Source organism: Ranitomeya variabilis, chromosome 1 (assembly GCF_051348905.1).
Source record: "Ranitomeya variabilis isolate aRanVar5 chromosome 1, aRanVar5.hap1, whole genome shotgun sequence".
Taxonomy (NCBI): Eukaryota; Metazoa; Chordata; class Amphibia; order Anura; family Dendrobatidae; genus Ranitomeya; species Ranitomeya variabilis.
The window spans coordinates 49,196,405-49,212,960 of record NC_135232.1 but is presented as its reverse complement, the minus strand read 5'-3'; the positions used below and the strand labels follow the sequence as shown (position 1 = coordinate 49,212,960).

Here is a 16,556-nt window from a genome sequence, read left to right as displayed (position 1 = left end):
ATGCCTTGTTGATGCCAGAGGTCAGAGGAGAATGGGCAGACTGGTTCGAGCTGATAGAAAGGCAACAGTGACTCAAATCGCCACCCGTTACAACCAAGGTAGGCCTAAGAGCATCTCTGAACGCACAGTGCGTCGAACTTTGAGGCAGATGGGTTACAGCAGCAGAAGACCACACCGGGTACCACTCCTTTCAGCTAAGAACAGGAAACTGAGGCTACAATTTGTACAAGCTCATCGAAATTGGACAGTAGAAGATTGGAAAAACGTTGCTTGGTCTGATGAGTCTCGATTTCTGCTGCGACATTCGGATGGTAGGGTCAGAATTTGGCGTAAACAACATGAAAGCATGGATCCATCCTGCCTTGTATGGAGCATCTTTGGGATGTGCAGCCGACAAATCTGCGGCAACTGTGTGATGCCATCATGTCAATATGGACCAAAATCTCTGAGGAATGCTTCCAGCACCTTGTTGAATCTATGCCACGAAGAATTGAGGCAGTTCTGAAGGCAAAAGGGGGTCCAACCCGTTACTAGCATGGTGTACCTAATAAAGTGGCCGGTGAGTGTATATATATATATATATGTATATATACACATATATAGATTAAAGAAAAGAAGGCAGCACTCCAAGTCCTTTTCAAAGTGGAAACATGTGCAGTTTATTCAAACCCACATCTCTCTTGTGCTACGTTTCGGCTCGCAATGAGCCTTTCTCAAGCCTAGTATATATACATGTATTTATTGGAAAAATATATTTATTTTTTTTCTTTATTTGGGGATTTTTATTAAAAAATTATTTTAACACTTTTTAATATTTTTTTTTACATTGTCCCATCCTGTGGCATCACTATATTACATCAGATTGCTGATCTGATGTTCTGCAATGCATCTGCACTGCAGAACTTCGAAGCAGCGACTGACAAGCAGGGAAGGAGGCGTCTCAGGTCCTGCTCTCTGCAGGAACTGGGAAGCCACCTTCCCTACAGGACCCGAAAGGACCCCACGGCCATCTTGGGTGTCTCTATGGAGACCATCAGGATTACGCGATCGCATTGTGTTGTCCTGATGGAAGTGTGCAGGGAACCCTTGCCATAAATCTTACTCCAGTCAGGGATGAACCACAAAGCTGTGACATCACACAATCGGTGCAACCCTGTCACAACCCACGTTAATCCATTTTGGCAGAGATTAGTGAACTTGGTGTGAAAGCTCCAGAAGTAGAAACATTTTTTGGGGGGGCAATTCCAAGTTGCGCAAAAAATTTGTGACATCAATTAATACTACAATTCTGGTGTAATTACTTTAATGATTCAGGTCCATATTTTCTCACTAGATTTTAAAAGTATGTTTTCTCTGAACCACTGCAGTGTTTCAGAGTAAAATATACCCAGCGGCAAGGCAATCGTGCAGGCAGTGTCTGAGTCATTGAAAACATTCCTGTCATTTCAGGTGACTCTTTAGTACAAGCTGTCATGTGTGTATATGGGGAATAACACTATTTCTGGCCACTTTGACTATATTCTGTATCTTTCCCCAGTTATTCCCTCTCAGCCTCAATGTCAAGTTTGCAACTGACTCTGAGCTAGTGGGTGAACGATAGCAGCCATTATGTCTCCCATCCACAGTGCACACAGACATGAGGGATGCCGGCTCTCCTTTTTCTATGTATGTGTAAGGAAGTGGAGAATTCAGTTGAAGTTGATGCCTAGCTGAGTAATTGCAAGCAAGCACCGCCATCTGCTGGTCAAAGGCGACAGTGAAAGTAAAGAAAGAATTACAGTTGTAAGAACCTAATAGTGGGAACCTATGCTCTCCTAGGTACAGTTTAAAAGACAGCACCAGGTCAGGTAACACCTGTGTCGCAGTTACTAATTATAAAAGACCTCGCCAGGCCAAGAAGAGGCAGTTGGCACCAGAACCTGTACAGGACAGGTCATGTGGCTGTTAGGTGGGCTTACAGCCACCATCGCCACAGAATGGTCTAAGAGCAATAAGATGCCAGAGAAGGTTTGAGCTGTGAGGAAATCTGTAAGCAGAGCCAACAGAAGTCCGTATGCAGCTAAGGTTAGAAGATATGTAAGCAGCACCAGTAGTAGATCCGTAAGCAGCATCAGTAGAAGTCCGTAACCAGATCCGAACCAGGCTTGGGAGATGATCAGGCTGTAGCAGAGGACAGTTCCTTGGTGACGTTACTTCCAGCATAGATGTATGGTACAGGGTGTGGGCTGGGGCCGTCCTTTAGGGAATGGAGATGGCCAGGGCAATGAGCATACTGTAAACTCAGTAACTTGTATATCTAGGGCCTGCGGCCTAGTGGGAAACACCGGTGACCTCCGCTAGGGCCAGCATAACGATCAAAGATGTTTACAGAAACTACAACTGGAACGGGTCCAGTACGGAGAGTGACGCCTGAGAGGTTGAGACATAAAGGCATTAACTGATTCATAACATGAACAGTGTATGTAATAGAACGTTGCATAGATATTGTATTTAGTCGTATTGCTTTGTCATGATATACTGTATAAACCCTGTTGCTGTAACTTTTAAATACATTTTCCATTTTGTGTTAAAAAAATAATGATGGTTAAATACCGCTGTCTCATAATTGTCTGTGCTGTTGCATCCAAGTAACTTGCTTACATATGTTCAGAAGCAGCTGCAGCATGCAGATCATTATACAGCGGCTCTGAGCTGTGTAGCTGTGAATCCAGCACTCGAATGAGATAAAATACTAGAAAGCAGTTTGACCAAGATGAATTTCTTCAGAGTGGATGATAAGTATAGGAGGTTGAGGCAGGGAATGGATGATATATAAAAGATTTATAATATATAATAAGATTTATTACAAAGTTTCTACTATTTTTGCATGTACTATTTATATATGCAAAGCTTGTTGAAGTGACACTGAATTTTTTCAAGTGTATTCAGTAAAGCATGGAAACTGACTTGTGTCTCAGACTTCCGCTTTTAGAACTTGAGACAGGAAAGAGCTGCCTGATATCATGGTTTCCCATTTCTTTGTCACTCGGTCACACAAGATCTCCCTCTTCCCAGTCCTATTCTTTATTGACCTTCATTCTTCCATACTTCTCACTTCTCCTTGCAGCTTGCATTCAGGATGTTTTGTTTTTTTCTTTATTTTAAATATGCTATGGAACAACAAATGCTTGCAAGTATACAGCGAAATATAAAAGTTTGGGCACCCCGGGTCAAAATTACTGATATTGTGAACAGTTACACAAGTTGAAGATGAAATGATCTCTAAAAGGCATAAAGTTCGAAATGACACATTTCCTTTGTATTTTAGACAAAAAAAAAAGAAAGTCATTTTTTACATTTTAAAAACTACAAAAACAAAAATGGGCCAATGCAAAAGTTGGTGCACCCTTGGATATTTGTGTGTTTAGATAACTTTGACCAAGGCTTCAGTCCTTAATTAGCCGGTTATAGTTATGGTTTGTTCACAATTATCGTTAGGAAAGGCCAGGTGATGCAAATTTCCCAAGAGCAGCCATAGGTTCTTGTAAGTAGTTACCTAGAATTCTGAAAATGAAAATGGTGGAGGGCCACAAAGCAGGAGAAGACGATAAGATGATAAAGCATTTGCAAGTTGCTCTTTCGTCAGTTTGAAATGTAATTAAGAAATGGCAGCTAACAGGAACAGTGAAGGTCAAGATAAGGTCTGGAAGGCCAAGCAAAATTTCAGTGAGAGCTGCTCGTAGGATTGCTAGAGAGGCAAATCAGAACCTCCGCTTGACTGCAAAAGACATTCAGAAAGATTTAGCTGAGTCTGGAGTTGTGGTACATTATTCTACTGTTCAGAGACACCTGCACAAATATGGCCTTCATGGAAGAGTCATCAGAAGAAACCCTCTTCTGCGTCCTCACCATAAAATTCAGCATCAGAAGTATGCAAAAGAATATCTAAGCAAGCCAGATGCATTTTGGAAACAAGTCCTGTGGACTGATGAGGTTAAAATAGAACTCTTTGGCCACAATGATCAAAGGTATGTGTAGAGGAAAAAGGGCACAGAATTTTAGGAAAAGAACATCTCACCCACCATTAACCCCTTTCTGCCAGCTGACGGAATAGTACATCAGCTGGCAGTATCCCCCACTTTGAGGTGGGCTCCGGTGGTGAGCCCACATCAAAGCTGTGACATGTCAGCTGTTTTCAACAGCTGACATGTGCACGCAATGGGCGCGAGCGGAATCGCGATCCACCCGCTCCCATTAACTAGTTCAATGCCGCTGTCAAACTCCGACAGCGATATTTAACAAGCGCTGCCGGCCGCGCGGCCGGAAATACGCGCACCGTTGACCCGTCACGTGATCGGGGGTCTTCAGTGCGTTGCCATCACAACCAGAGGTCTCCTGTGGTCGGCACTCATAGCAATGCTGTAATTCAGCTACATAGAGGTGATTTGTGCATCACCTCTATGTAGCAGAGGTGATAGAGTAGTGGATACTTCTATTTTCCTATGGAGACTATTGAAGCATGCCAAAATTTAAAAAAAAATGTGTTTAAAAATATTAAAAAAAATATATATATATAAAAGTTCAAATCACCCCCCTTTCGTCCCAATCAAAATAAAACAGTAAAAAAAAAAAAAATCAAACCTACACATATTTGGTATCGCCGAGTTCAGAATCGCCCGATCTATCAATTAAAAAAAAGGATTAACCTGATCGTTAAACGGCGTAGTGAGAAAAAAATAAAAACGCCAGAATTATGTTTTTTTGTCGCCGCGACATTGCATTAAAATGCCATAGCGGGCGATCAAAAAGAACGTATCTGCACAAAAGTGGTATAAATAAAAAACGTCAGCTCGGCACACAAAAAATAAGCCCTCGCCCAACCCAAGATCACAAAAAAATGGAGATGCTACGGGTCTCAGAAAATTGCGCAATTTTACAGTCATATGAAAAAGTTTGGGCACCCCTATTAAACTTAAGCTTAATGTTTTATTTATTTATTTTTTTTTTGCAACAGCTATTTCAGTTTCATATATCTAATAACTGTTGGACACAGTAATGTTTCTGCCTTGAAATGAGGCTTATTGTACTAACAGAAGATGTGCAATCTGCATTCAAACAAAATTTGACAGGTGCATAAGTATGGGCACCCTTATCATTTTCTTATTTTAAATACTCCTACCTACTTTTTACTGACTTACTAAAGCATTTTTTTTGGTTTTGTAACCTCATTGAGCTTTGAACTTCATAGCCAGGTGTATGCAATCATGAGAAAAGCTACTTAAAGTGGCCACTTGCAAGTTGTTCTCCTGTTTGAATCTCCTCCAAAGAGTGGCATCATGGGCTCCTCAAAACAACTGTCAAATGATCTGAAAACAAAGATTATTCAACATAGTTGTTCAGGGGAAGGATACAAAAAGCTGTCTCAGAGATCTAACCTGTCATTTTCCACTCTGAGGAACATAGTAAGGAAATGGAAGAACACAGGTACAGTTCTTGTTAAGGCCAGAAGTGGCAGGCCAAGAAAAACATCAGAAAGGCAGAGAAGAAGAATGGTGAGTCAATCAGTCAAGGACAATCCTCAGGCCACCTCCAGAGATCTGCAGCATCAACTTGCTGCAGATGGTGTCACTGTGCATCGGTCAACTATACAACGCACTTTGCACAAGGAGAAGCTGTATGGGAGAGTGATGCGAAAGAAGACGTTTCAGCAAGCACCTCACAAACAGAGTCGGCTGAGGTATGCAAAAGCACATTTGGAGAAGCCAATTTCTTTTTGGAAGAAGGTCTTGTGGACTGATGAAACCAAGATTGAGTTGTTTGGTAATACAAAAAGGCGTTATGCATGGCGGCAAAAAAACACAGTGCGTTGTATAGTTGACCGATGCACAGTGACACTATCTGCAGCAAGTTGATGCTGCAGCTCTCTGGAGATGGTCTGAGGATTGTCCTTGACTGATCTCACCATTCTTCTTCTCTGCCTTTCTGATGCTTTTCTTGGCCTGCCACTTCTGGCCTTAACAAGAACTGTGCCTGTGTTCTTCCATTTCCTTACTATGTTCCTCACAGTGGAAATTGACAGGTTAAATCTCTGAGACAGCTTTTTGTATCCTTCCCCTGAACAACTATGTTGAATAATCTTTGTTTTCAGATCATTTGACAGTTGTTTTGAGGAGCCCATGATGCCACTCTTCAGAGGAGATTCAAACAGGAGAACAACTTGCAAGTGACCACTTTAAGTAGCTTTTCTCGTGATTGCAAACACCTAGCTATGAAGTTCAAAAGTCAATGAGGTTACAAAACCAAAAAAAGTGCTTTAGTAAGTCAGTAAAAAGTAGGTAGGAGTATTTAAAAGAAGAAAATGATAAGGGTGCCCATACTTATGCACCTGTCAAATTTTGTTTGAATGCAGATTGCACATTTTTTGTTAGCACAATAAACCTCATTTCAAGGCAGAAACATTAGTGTGTCCATCAGTTATTAGATATATGAAATTGAAATAGCTGTTGCAAAAAAAACAATTTTTATAAAACATTAAGCTTAAGATTAATAGGGGTGCCCAAACTTTTTCATATGACTGTATTTATTTATTTTTTTAAGCAAACTTTGGAATTTTTTCTTACCACTTAGATAAAAGAGAACCTAGACATGTTTGGTGTCTATGAACTCATAATGACCTGGAGAATCATAATGGCTGGTCAGTTTTAGCATTTAGTGAACCTAGTAAAAAAGCCAACCAAAAAACAAGTGTGGGATTGCACTTTTTTTGCAAATTCATCGCACTTGGAATTTTTTTCCCATTTTCTGTTACACAACATGGTAAAACCAAAGGTATCATTCAAAATTACAACTCGTCCCGCAAAAAATAAGCCCTCACATGGCCATATTGACGGAAAAATAAAAAGTTATGGCTCTGGAAAGAAGGGGAGCGAAAAACGAAAATGAAAAAAGCTCCAGGGGTTAATGATGGAGGTGAATCACTTATGATTTGGGGTTGTATTGCGACCAGTGGCACTGGGAACATTTCCACACAGGTAGAGAGAAGATTGGATTCAATTAAATTTCACCAAATTCTTGATGTAAACATAACACCATCTGTAAGAAAGCTGAAGTTGAAAAGAGGATGGCTTCTACAAATGGATAATGATCCTAAACACACGTCAAAATCCACAATAGACGACCTCAAAAGGTGCAAACTGAAGGTTTTACAATGGCCCTCACAGTCCCCTGATCTGAACATCATTGACAATCTGTGGCTAGACCTCAAAATAGCAGAGGATGCAAGATGACCCAGGAATCTCACAGAACTGGAAGAATTTTCCAAGGAAGAATGGATGAAAAACACCCAATCAAGAATTGAAAGACTCTCGTCTGGCTACAAAAAGCGTTTACAAGCTGTGATACTTTCAAAAGGGGGTGCTACTTTTTGCCAGTTTGTGGAATTCATCAAGGCTTGTATGGCAGTTTTCTGGCAAAAAATAGTCACGAATTGGTCTGGACAGAAACTGATTTTATTATTCTTTAGTAGGATGGATGACAAAAAGCTCTTGCCCAATTTGTATTAATCTCTGACATATACACTATAAGGACATAAATATTGGGATTCCTCTACATTCCCCTCCAGGAGCTTTTCTGACCTCCCATCCTACATCCATAGATAATAATATGGAGTCTTCCCCTCTGAAGATATAATGGCTCCCGCTCTTTTAAGGAGGATTTCTACAAGATTTTGGGAATTTCTGCTCCTTCATCCAGAAGAGCATTTATTGTGAGGTCAGACCTTGACATTGGGGGGAGGCTGGGGTCACAATCTCCATTATAGTTGTTGGATGGGGCTGAGGTCCGGGCTCTGTGCTCATGTTCTCCCCTTCATGTCTGTATGGAGCTTGTGCACTGGGCACAGTCATGGGGAACAGAAAAGGGTCTTCCCCAAACTGTTCCCGGAAAGCTGAAGCTACAATTGTCCACAATGTCTTGTGTGATCCGTCACTGCACAGAACACGTCTCCTCCAGAATCCAGTTGTGGCGACTTTACACCACTCCATCCGATGCTCGGTATTGTGCTTGGTTATGTAAGGTTGCAGCAGCTGAACGGACTTGTTACCCCAGTGGCTCTTATTACAGGGTCGCACTGGTACCAGTGAGCTCTGCACCACCAGCCAATTTGTCACTTTAGTAAAATCAGACAGCATGGCAGGGGACGAAGATCTTACACCGGGGACGTTGGGCCGGATGCTGTGCACCAGGGTCAGTGGGGGGGGGGTCTGGATATTATATACTGGGATTAATGGGGCCTGGTATTATACACGGAGTCACTGAGGCCAGATGTTATACATCGTGGGGAAATAGTACGAAATTGGAAACCTGAATTCAATTATTAGAAGGTATGTTCTGTACTTTTGTCCATATAGTATAGGTCCTAAACACCCAGAAACATTTCTGTGCGTGGGGTGACTGATATGATCCTCTCTCCTTAATGCTTTATACCACTTCTAAAAGCTTGTGACGTTAGATTTAGTGGCCTTTTAAGGACTATCCATGTTCTTTATTCGATAGTTGTCAAATAAGATTTCAAGGGTCCGCGGAGCTTGGACATCCCCTTGGGTAGCCCTCAACATTCATGTGTTAGCTGGCAGTGCCGAGCAAAGCATTGCAGTGAAGTGACGCCCAGGCCGACTGCTGAAATTACTGGGTTCTTTTAGGTCAAAATGGAAGCCTGTGGCCAAAAATTATGTTGGACCTTACACAAGTATGGTCTATTAGAGCATTCAAAGGGGATTAATAAAAGCAGTCATAGCTCGTAATACTGCAAGTTCGAAGATGAATATACATGCATGTGGGTGATGAGGGCGCGCTGCGTTCTGAGGTCATCGTGCTTCTTCCCGTCTGTGGGTCACATGATCTAATAATTCTAGCCCCTTCCCGCATGCCTTACAGCTATACAAACACACCCAAAAACAAAATAAACACACCACACCTAGTGGATAAGGCCAAATCATGTAGTTAACCTTCCTCCATAAATCATTTCCTATCGACACAGTACACGTGGAAGACAAATCATATCTTTAACTCATCTCTGCTGTTGGATGAGGTCAGTTCGGAACTCCAGGAGCCACAGCTTCTTCCATAATGTCTACTGTAGAAGGAAAATACATTGAGGATCCTAGATAGATATATAGTAGATCAACGAAAGGCACACTAATGGAGACGACAGGGCTAAACCAACATTGCAAGCATGGCTTTTCTTAAAACCCAAGAACATGACTTTCCTCACCCAAGTGCAAAAAACACAAGGATGTAAAAGGAGAAAGGGCCACCAACAAACAATTTTGCTATTCTTCTATCGCAAGGGTAATTGATCAGTGACTTAACCTTCTCAAAGCTTAAGGACAGCTCATCTGGCTCTCAGCTACCACCTTGGTTGTCACCGCAGTGTCCACCCCGAGTCAAGATCCGTTATACCAAAGAATGTGGAGTTCTTGCTTCCATAAGGCTTCTTACCAGTAATGAGGCCTGAGCAAATATGCAAAATTGCTCTCCTCCAGAAGGAAGAAACTGTCTAGGGCCACGTACTCTGTATATCAATATCTGACTAAACACTGCCCACACTGTATATACCCACCAATCAGTGACTACATCGTTCCATACAGTGTACATGTTCGATTTTTATACAGTCCCAAAATAGTACGGTCATACAGAGGCCAGATGCCTTGGGCCACAAAGAGCGTAATTATTATTGGCAGTAAAGTTGGCAAATAACAGCGTTATCTGGAGCTGGGATTGTTATCAAATCCACGGAGTAGACACAGTTGGTACCTAACACACATTCATGGTCAACAATTATGAAGTTTGAAGAAAAGTTCCTTCAACTCTTCTCCAAAGGTCTTGATTGTTGACTGTGAACAGACGTTAGGTAGCTATCTATTTTATGGATTTGAGAACAAGTATCAAGAACAGTAGGACATATCAGGTGGATAATTTTTAGACTATTCAGTGGGACTTCATCCTACCTAGTAGAAATGACATTGCAGAATAGCCACAAGACATTTAGATCAAAGCAGCCTCCAGGAATAATTTATATACATTGTCCATTAGGCCATGCTCACATGTCTAGTGATCATCACCAGTTATAAAAGCTATCCGTTGACAAAAAAGTTGTGTAGACACAACTTTTTTGTCCTCCTGAAAAAAATCTGGCTTCAACTAGATCCATTTTTTTTTTACATTGACGTTTTGGAAAATGAATCCCTTAAATCGCCATCCGTTTTTTTTTCCATTTGAGAAGGATCCGTTTTTTGCTTACTGGATCAATTTCAAATGGAAAAAAACAGGCGGCTAATTAAAGGATCCATTTTCCATAGACTTGTGTTAAAAAAAAAACAGATCAAGTTGAAATTAGTTTTTTGCAGAAGGACAAAAAAGTTGTGTGTGCACAACTTTTTTTGTCAACGGATTGCTTCTGGATCCGTTCTAACGGATGATTACTGGACATGTGACCTTAGCCTTAAATAGCAGGAGTTAAGATTTCTATCTGGCTCTCCATAATGGATGTTTGCCATTGACTTCCAGATTTAGTCTGAGATTATTGGAGTAAATTGGGCCAAATGTCTTCCAAGGCACACAACAACTCAATTACCGTAATTTGGCTCATTTTTCACTAACTAAAGTCAGAAAATAAAATCTACAGGAAGAATTTTTGAAGTCAGTTGTGCCTGTGCCTGTGTTGCCCTTTGTTTGCATTATCTTTAGTTGCCGAAATTCATCCGTGTCCGTGTCGATGTTTGAGCTATGTAATATATGTATGTAATATAGCAAAAAGTTGACATCTTTTGCACAAAGACAGGATGTAGTGAAGAGTGAACGTCCTCGGATAAGGTTTTAGACATTTTGACTCCAGAAAACTGGTGCAAAAGCATGAGCAGCTCCCCCACCCCCATGCGTGCTATGAGCAGACCTAGATTTGTGGCACATTTTGTTCCATTTTCTGGCTTTAGGCATATTAAATCTAGATTACAGTGCTTGTTAAACATGCCCAGAGGAAATTTTGCACAATTTGTGACCTTTGGAAACTTTTTGCCATTATCTGAATAATAAATGTTGTCCTGTAGATTTTATGATCTCCAGAGAGAGACTTCTTCATTCCCGCGTCTTGTATGTCGGTCATTAACCTGCGTTGTAGGCCGCATTGTGTTCCAATACGAGTCGCTTTGTTCAGACATCTTTTACACAATTTGCTTTGCCGCATAAGTAACAATTTAAATTTTTCCCACAAAGTTTTCTAGTTTTTTTTTTACATCATTCTAATTCCCAGACTTTGCTTTATTTGTCCTTTACCTCGGGTGGCGACCTCCAGACAGAACAGTTTGAGTCACTGTCACCAAAAGAGTCCTCTGCTTTTTGATCCTTTGCTACATACAAGTGCTTCTCACAAAATTAGAATATCATCAAAAAGTGATTTTATTTCAGTTCTTCAATACAAAAAGTGAAACTCATATATTATATAGAGTCATTACAGAGTGATCTATTTCAAGTGTTTATTTCTGTTAATGTTGATGATTATGGCTTACAGCCAATGGAAACCCAAAAGTCATTATCTCAGTAAATTAGAATAATTTACAAAAAAACACCTGCAAAGGCTTTCTAAGCATTTAAAAAGGCCCATTAGTCTGTTTCAGTAGCTCCACAATCATGGGGAAGACTGCTGACTTGTCAGATGTCCAGAAGGCAGTCATTGGCACACTCCACAAGGAGGGTAAGCCACAAAAAGTCATGAAGCTGGCTGTTCACAGAGTGTTGTATACAAGCATATTAATGGAAAGTTGAGTGGAAGGAAAAAGTGTGGTAGAAAAAGGGGCACAAGCAACAGCCTTGAAAGGATTGTTAAGAAAAGGCCATTCAAAAATTTGGGAGAGAGTCACAAGGAGTGGACTGCTGCTGGAGTCATTGCTTCAAGAGCCACCACACACAGACGTATCCAGGACATGGACTACAAGTGTCGCATTCCTTGTGTGAAGCCACTCATGATCAACAGACAACACCAGAAGTGTCTTACCTGGGCCAAGGAGAACAAGAACTGGACTGTTGCTCAGTGGTTCAAGGTGTTGTTTTCAGACGAAAGTAAATTTTGTATTTCATTTGTAAATCAAGGTCCCAGAGTCTAGAGGAAGAGTGGAGAGGCCACAATACAAGCTGCTGGAGGTCTAGTGTGAAGTCTCCACAATCAGTGATGGTTTTGGGAGCCATGTCATCTGCTGGTGTAGGTCCACTGTGTTTTATCAAGACCAAAGTCAGCGCAGCCGTCTTCCTTCTGCCAACAAGCTTTTTGGAGATGGACATTTCATTCTCCAGCAGGACTTGGCACCTGTCCACACTGCCAAAAGTACCAATACCTGGTTTACAAACAACAGTATCACTGTGCTTGATTGGCAGCAAACTCACCTGACTTTAACTCCATAGAGAATCTGGAGTATTGTCAAGTGGAAGATGAGACACCAGACCCAACAATGCAGATGAGCTGAAGGCTGCTATCAAAGCAACCTGGGCTTCCATAACCCCTCAGCAGTGCCACAGGCTGATCACCTCCATGCCACGCCGCATTGATGCAGTAATTGATGCAAAAGGAGCCCCGACCAAGTACTGAGTGCATTTACTGAACATACATTTCAGTAGGCCAACATTTCGGATTTTAAAATAATTTTTTTAATCTGGTGTTATAAAGTATTCTAATTTACTGAGATAATGACTTTTGGGTTTTCATTGGCTGTAAGCTGTAATCATCAACATTAACAGAAACAAACAAGTAAAATATATCACTCTTTTTGTAATGACTCTATCTAATATATGAGTTTCACTTTTTGTATTAAAGAACTGAAATAAATTAACTTTTTGATGATATTCTAATTTTGTGAGAAGCACCTGTAAGTGCACTGATACGCCCTCGGTGCACCTTGAGACTGATTTGCATACGGCTTCTACGCAAAATTTCTCATGAAGCACATGTATATAGCTTCCCCAACCAGTTTTGCCCATACTGGCTTCATCAAGGGGCTACAGTAATAGAGCTATAGCTCTAAACCCCTGATGAAGCCTGTCTAGGCGAAACTGTTTTGGTAAGCTTTTTAGATCTTTAGTAATTCATGGGCTGCTGCCATGATTTAGCTAGGAAGATGCTTTCTTACTATAAGATGCTGGTTATATGTAGCCAGTTATAGAAGTATTCCAATGTTGGGAAACCCCTTTATCTACTGGCCCACTATAGTAGTTTTAAGAAAAGACCACTTTTAAATCAAATTAATAAAAGTTAGTTTTTAATTTCTCCCTTATATAGGGTCTATTTACCCCCTGAGTAACGTGTTATTTTGCACAGCCCCATATAATATCACAGTTATGTGAAAACCACAGATAGAACTCATCCGAGAAAATCGAGCCCTTAGTGGGGGACATGGTAGATGCGGGACCCTATGGCACATTTTGCATTGGGGTCCAGGAGCTTCATGTTACTAAACTTTGCCGATTATTCTCTTCTCCTTTACTGCATTCAGTCCGTAGTAGATATACTGTAATTCAGACTAACAAATCTCGCCCAGGAGCGGCGCTGATGAAAGATGGCACCGTGCACAGTCCCACACAGAGCCGAGAGCTTAATTGTACAGGTGGACGGGAAGGGCTCCACGCCAAATACTTTTGGTTACGAGGGAGTGGTGGGAGTACATTCATGTAACCACTCCTAGGGAAGCAGTGCTCTCTTCATACAAATCAATGACAATTTCCAGTCCACACCCCCCCACCACCACCACTACTGATATTCTTCTTCTTTTTTTTTTTTGCTTCCCACTTTTGGAACAAACCAGCAGTTCTATAATAGCAGCCTGCTCCGACGGACACAGCGAAAAAAGGTCAGTGACATGATTTCTTATAAAACCCCGGACGCTTATAATGTGTTATAGGAGACAGACGGGATCTGGATTATTTTCGGAGAAGGCCCTGCTGGATACGTTGCAATGTGATATAAAAAGAGAAAAAAATATATATATATATGACCGGCTAAAAGGGAGATTATAGGATCCTGTGCAGTGTAAATAGCTGTGAGATGTAGTTTGGATGATTTTTTTTTTTTTCGGGGGGGGGGGTAGTTGTGTGTGCAGATGCGACTTTACAGTTGAATTATATATTGCTAATATCATTTTTTACTTTATGGCAGTGATCTGCAACATGTGGCGCTTTGAGGTGTTGTAGAACTACAACTCTCAGCATGTCCTAACAGCTGCAGGTTGAGAATAAAACACCTGGAAAGCCTTATTTTAGAGACCGCTGCACTAAAAGGATGATACCTACGAGTTATAATTCAGTATATAATAGGGGGCCCAAGAGATAAGAGGGGGCCACATCCACCTCCAAAGCAGCAAGCAGCCCCTTTGGAGACATATAAAGGGCTATATGATGACCTGCCGGACTGCAATTGGCCCGTATACTGTTCCTTTACCCGGAATAATTACCATAATAGTAATGCATCATAATAAGTTTTAAAAAAATGGAATAAAATTCCTTTAATCCAGCGTGAAGATAATCTGATAATCCAGAATTCTGATTAAGGGAGATCCCCCAACATTAAACATAATGGTATTTTGCTTACTGATCAGAAGGGGTCTGATTATCAGGACCTTGCAAAAGAACAGGGGCAGCAGCATTTTTTTCCCCTCCACAGCAGCACTGCCATCTATCTGCAGTGTAGGGAAGTGCAACACAGCCCTATGTATGTGACCGGAGCAGCTCCCTGTACAGCAGTGCCACGTTAACAGTATAAATAATGAAGGAGAATTGACCCCATAACTGAGCGTATTTACACCATTGTATAATAATTGGGAATATCCCTTTTAAAAAAAAAGTAATATCTGCAGATTATTTTACCTTTTTTTTCCCTACAGTTGGATTTTTTTCTTTTTTTCAATTTTTGCAAGGTTGTTTCCACCAATCTCTTCCATCGGGAAACAATGTACAGTCTGAGTTATGTCAATGCTGCAGTCTTTTACTTGGAACCAGAGGTGACTCCAGGTCACCAATAAGCTGCAACCTTAGAAGGAAGATAGACTTTTCAATGTCCAATAATACGGAAAATCTGACGGTTCAGAACCTGTCCGGTCTCTTTTGTTCATTCATTTCATTTATATCTTTAGTTTTAAAGTTTTACTTTTATTCTACTTCCACATATGTAGCAAATATTTTATATGTATCGTATGTACGTGCCCTCCGGGGAACACACAGTCAATTTTATTTATTTATTTTAAATATTTCTGTACTATTGATTTTGTATTTTATTTTTATTTATTATACTTTTGGAAGACCAAGGTTTTTCTGCTGCTTTATATCTTGTTAATTAGAAACCATCAACAAGCAGGCTGGAGGCCTTCAGCACAGTGTATGGTGATCGTGTAGTATGAGTATAAGTACTTCACATATATATATATATATATATATATATATATATATATATATATATATATATATAAAATAAAAAATATTATTTTGAAAAAAATTTAAATATTAAAATATTTTTATTATTTATACTACATGGTGCAAAAATAACATAAAAATAAGTAAGCAAATTATATATTCACATGAGCCTGCAAAATGGATAACATAAGGACAGCACAGCATTCTATGTTTTGGTTCACATTAACATTTTTACTTGTGATCCAATGGTCCAGCATGAAATAGTCTGATCCGTTTTTTTTTTGTTTTTTTGGTGATCAGGCTCACCTATTAAATTCAATGGGTGCATTTAAAAAACGTCATGCGGACACCATAATTATTATTTTTTTTTTTTACGAATCTGCCGCAATTATTAACACTGATTTATTATGAGAATTTAAATTGCTGTTTTTTTTTTATTCATTTACTTATTTTTACAAGTTTCTAAAATTCCATCAATGAATTATAAATACCCCCCAAAAAAACTTTACGAGGTCTGACAAAATGGAATTATTGAAAAATAAGAAGCAGGAATCTATATGTGTATATACTGTATATATAAAAGGCAGCACTCCAGTAAAGATGCAAAAAAAAGTGTGGACTTTATTCAGCCCAGGTGGCAACGTTTCCGTTCATAGAACTTTTTTCAAGATATATATATATATATTATGAAAAAAACAGACCGATTATTGTGATCAAATCCGAATGACATCAGTTTTTTTCCCATGTTAGGCTACTTTCACACTAGCGTCGGGAACAACCCGTCGCTGTGCGTCGGGCCGACGTTCCCGACGCTAGCGTGGTCTCCGCCGCACAACGGGGGCAGCGGATGCATTTTTCCCACGCATCCGCTGCCCCATTGTGAGGTGCGGGGAAGTGCAGGGAGGTGGGGGCGGAGTTCCGGCCGCGCATGCGCGGTCGGAAAAAGCGGACCGTCGGGAGCAAAAAACGTTACATGTAACGTTTTTTTCTCCCGACGGTCCGCTACCACACGCCCAAGCGTCGCAAAACGGACGTGACGTTTGGCAATGCGTCGCAAATGCGTCGCTAATGTTAGTCTATGACGAAAAAACGTATCCAGCAAGAACTTTTGCTGGATGCGTATTTTCGGC

The 16,556-nt window shown here is 40.6% G+C and overlaps 1 protein-coding gene across 5 annotated transcripts in view; it reads left to right on the top strand.

Annotated features, from left to right (window-relative positions):
• Positions 1 to 16,556, top strand: part of ZBTB7C (zinc finger and BTB domain containing 7C) — a 285,106-nt gene that overhangs the window by 207,177 nt on the left and 61,373 nt on the right. For 2 of the 5 annotated variants that reach the window (XM_077283344.1, XM_077283352.1), the window contains one exon: positions 13,827 to 13,871. The exons of 2 other annotated variants lie outside the window; for them this stretch is intronic. Coding sequence is in view for 1 of the 3 variants with exons in the window: in XM_077283321.1 (XP_077139436.1) it covers positions 13,735 to 13,871 (137 nt within the window). In the remaining 2 variants the exon portion in view is untranslated. Of the gene's footprint in view, positions 1 to 13,640; positions 13,872 to 16,556 lie in introns of those variants that run through there. One more of the 5 variants, XM_077283321.1, reaches the window with a different exon arrangement.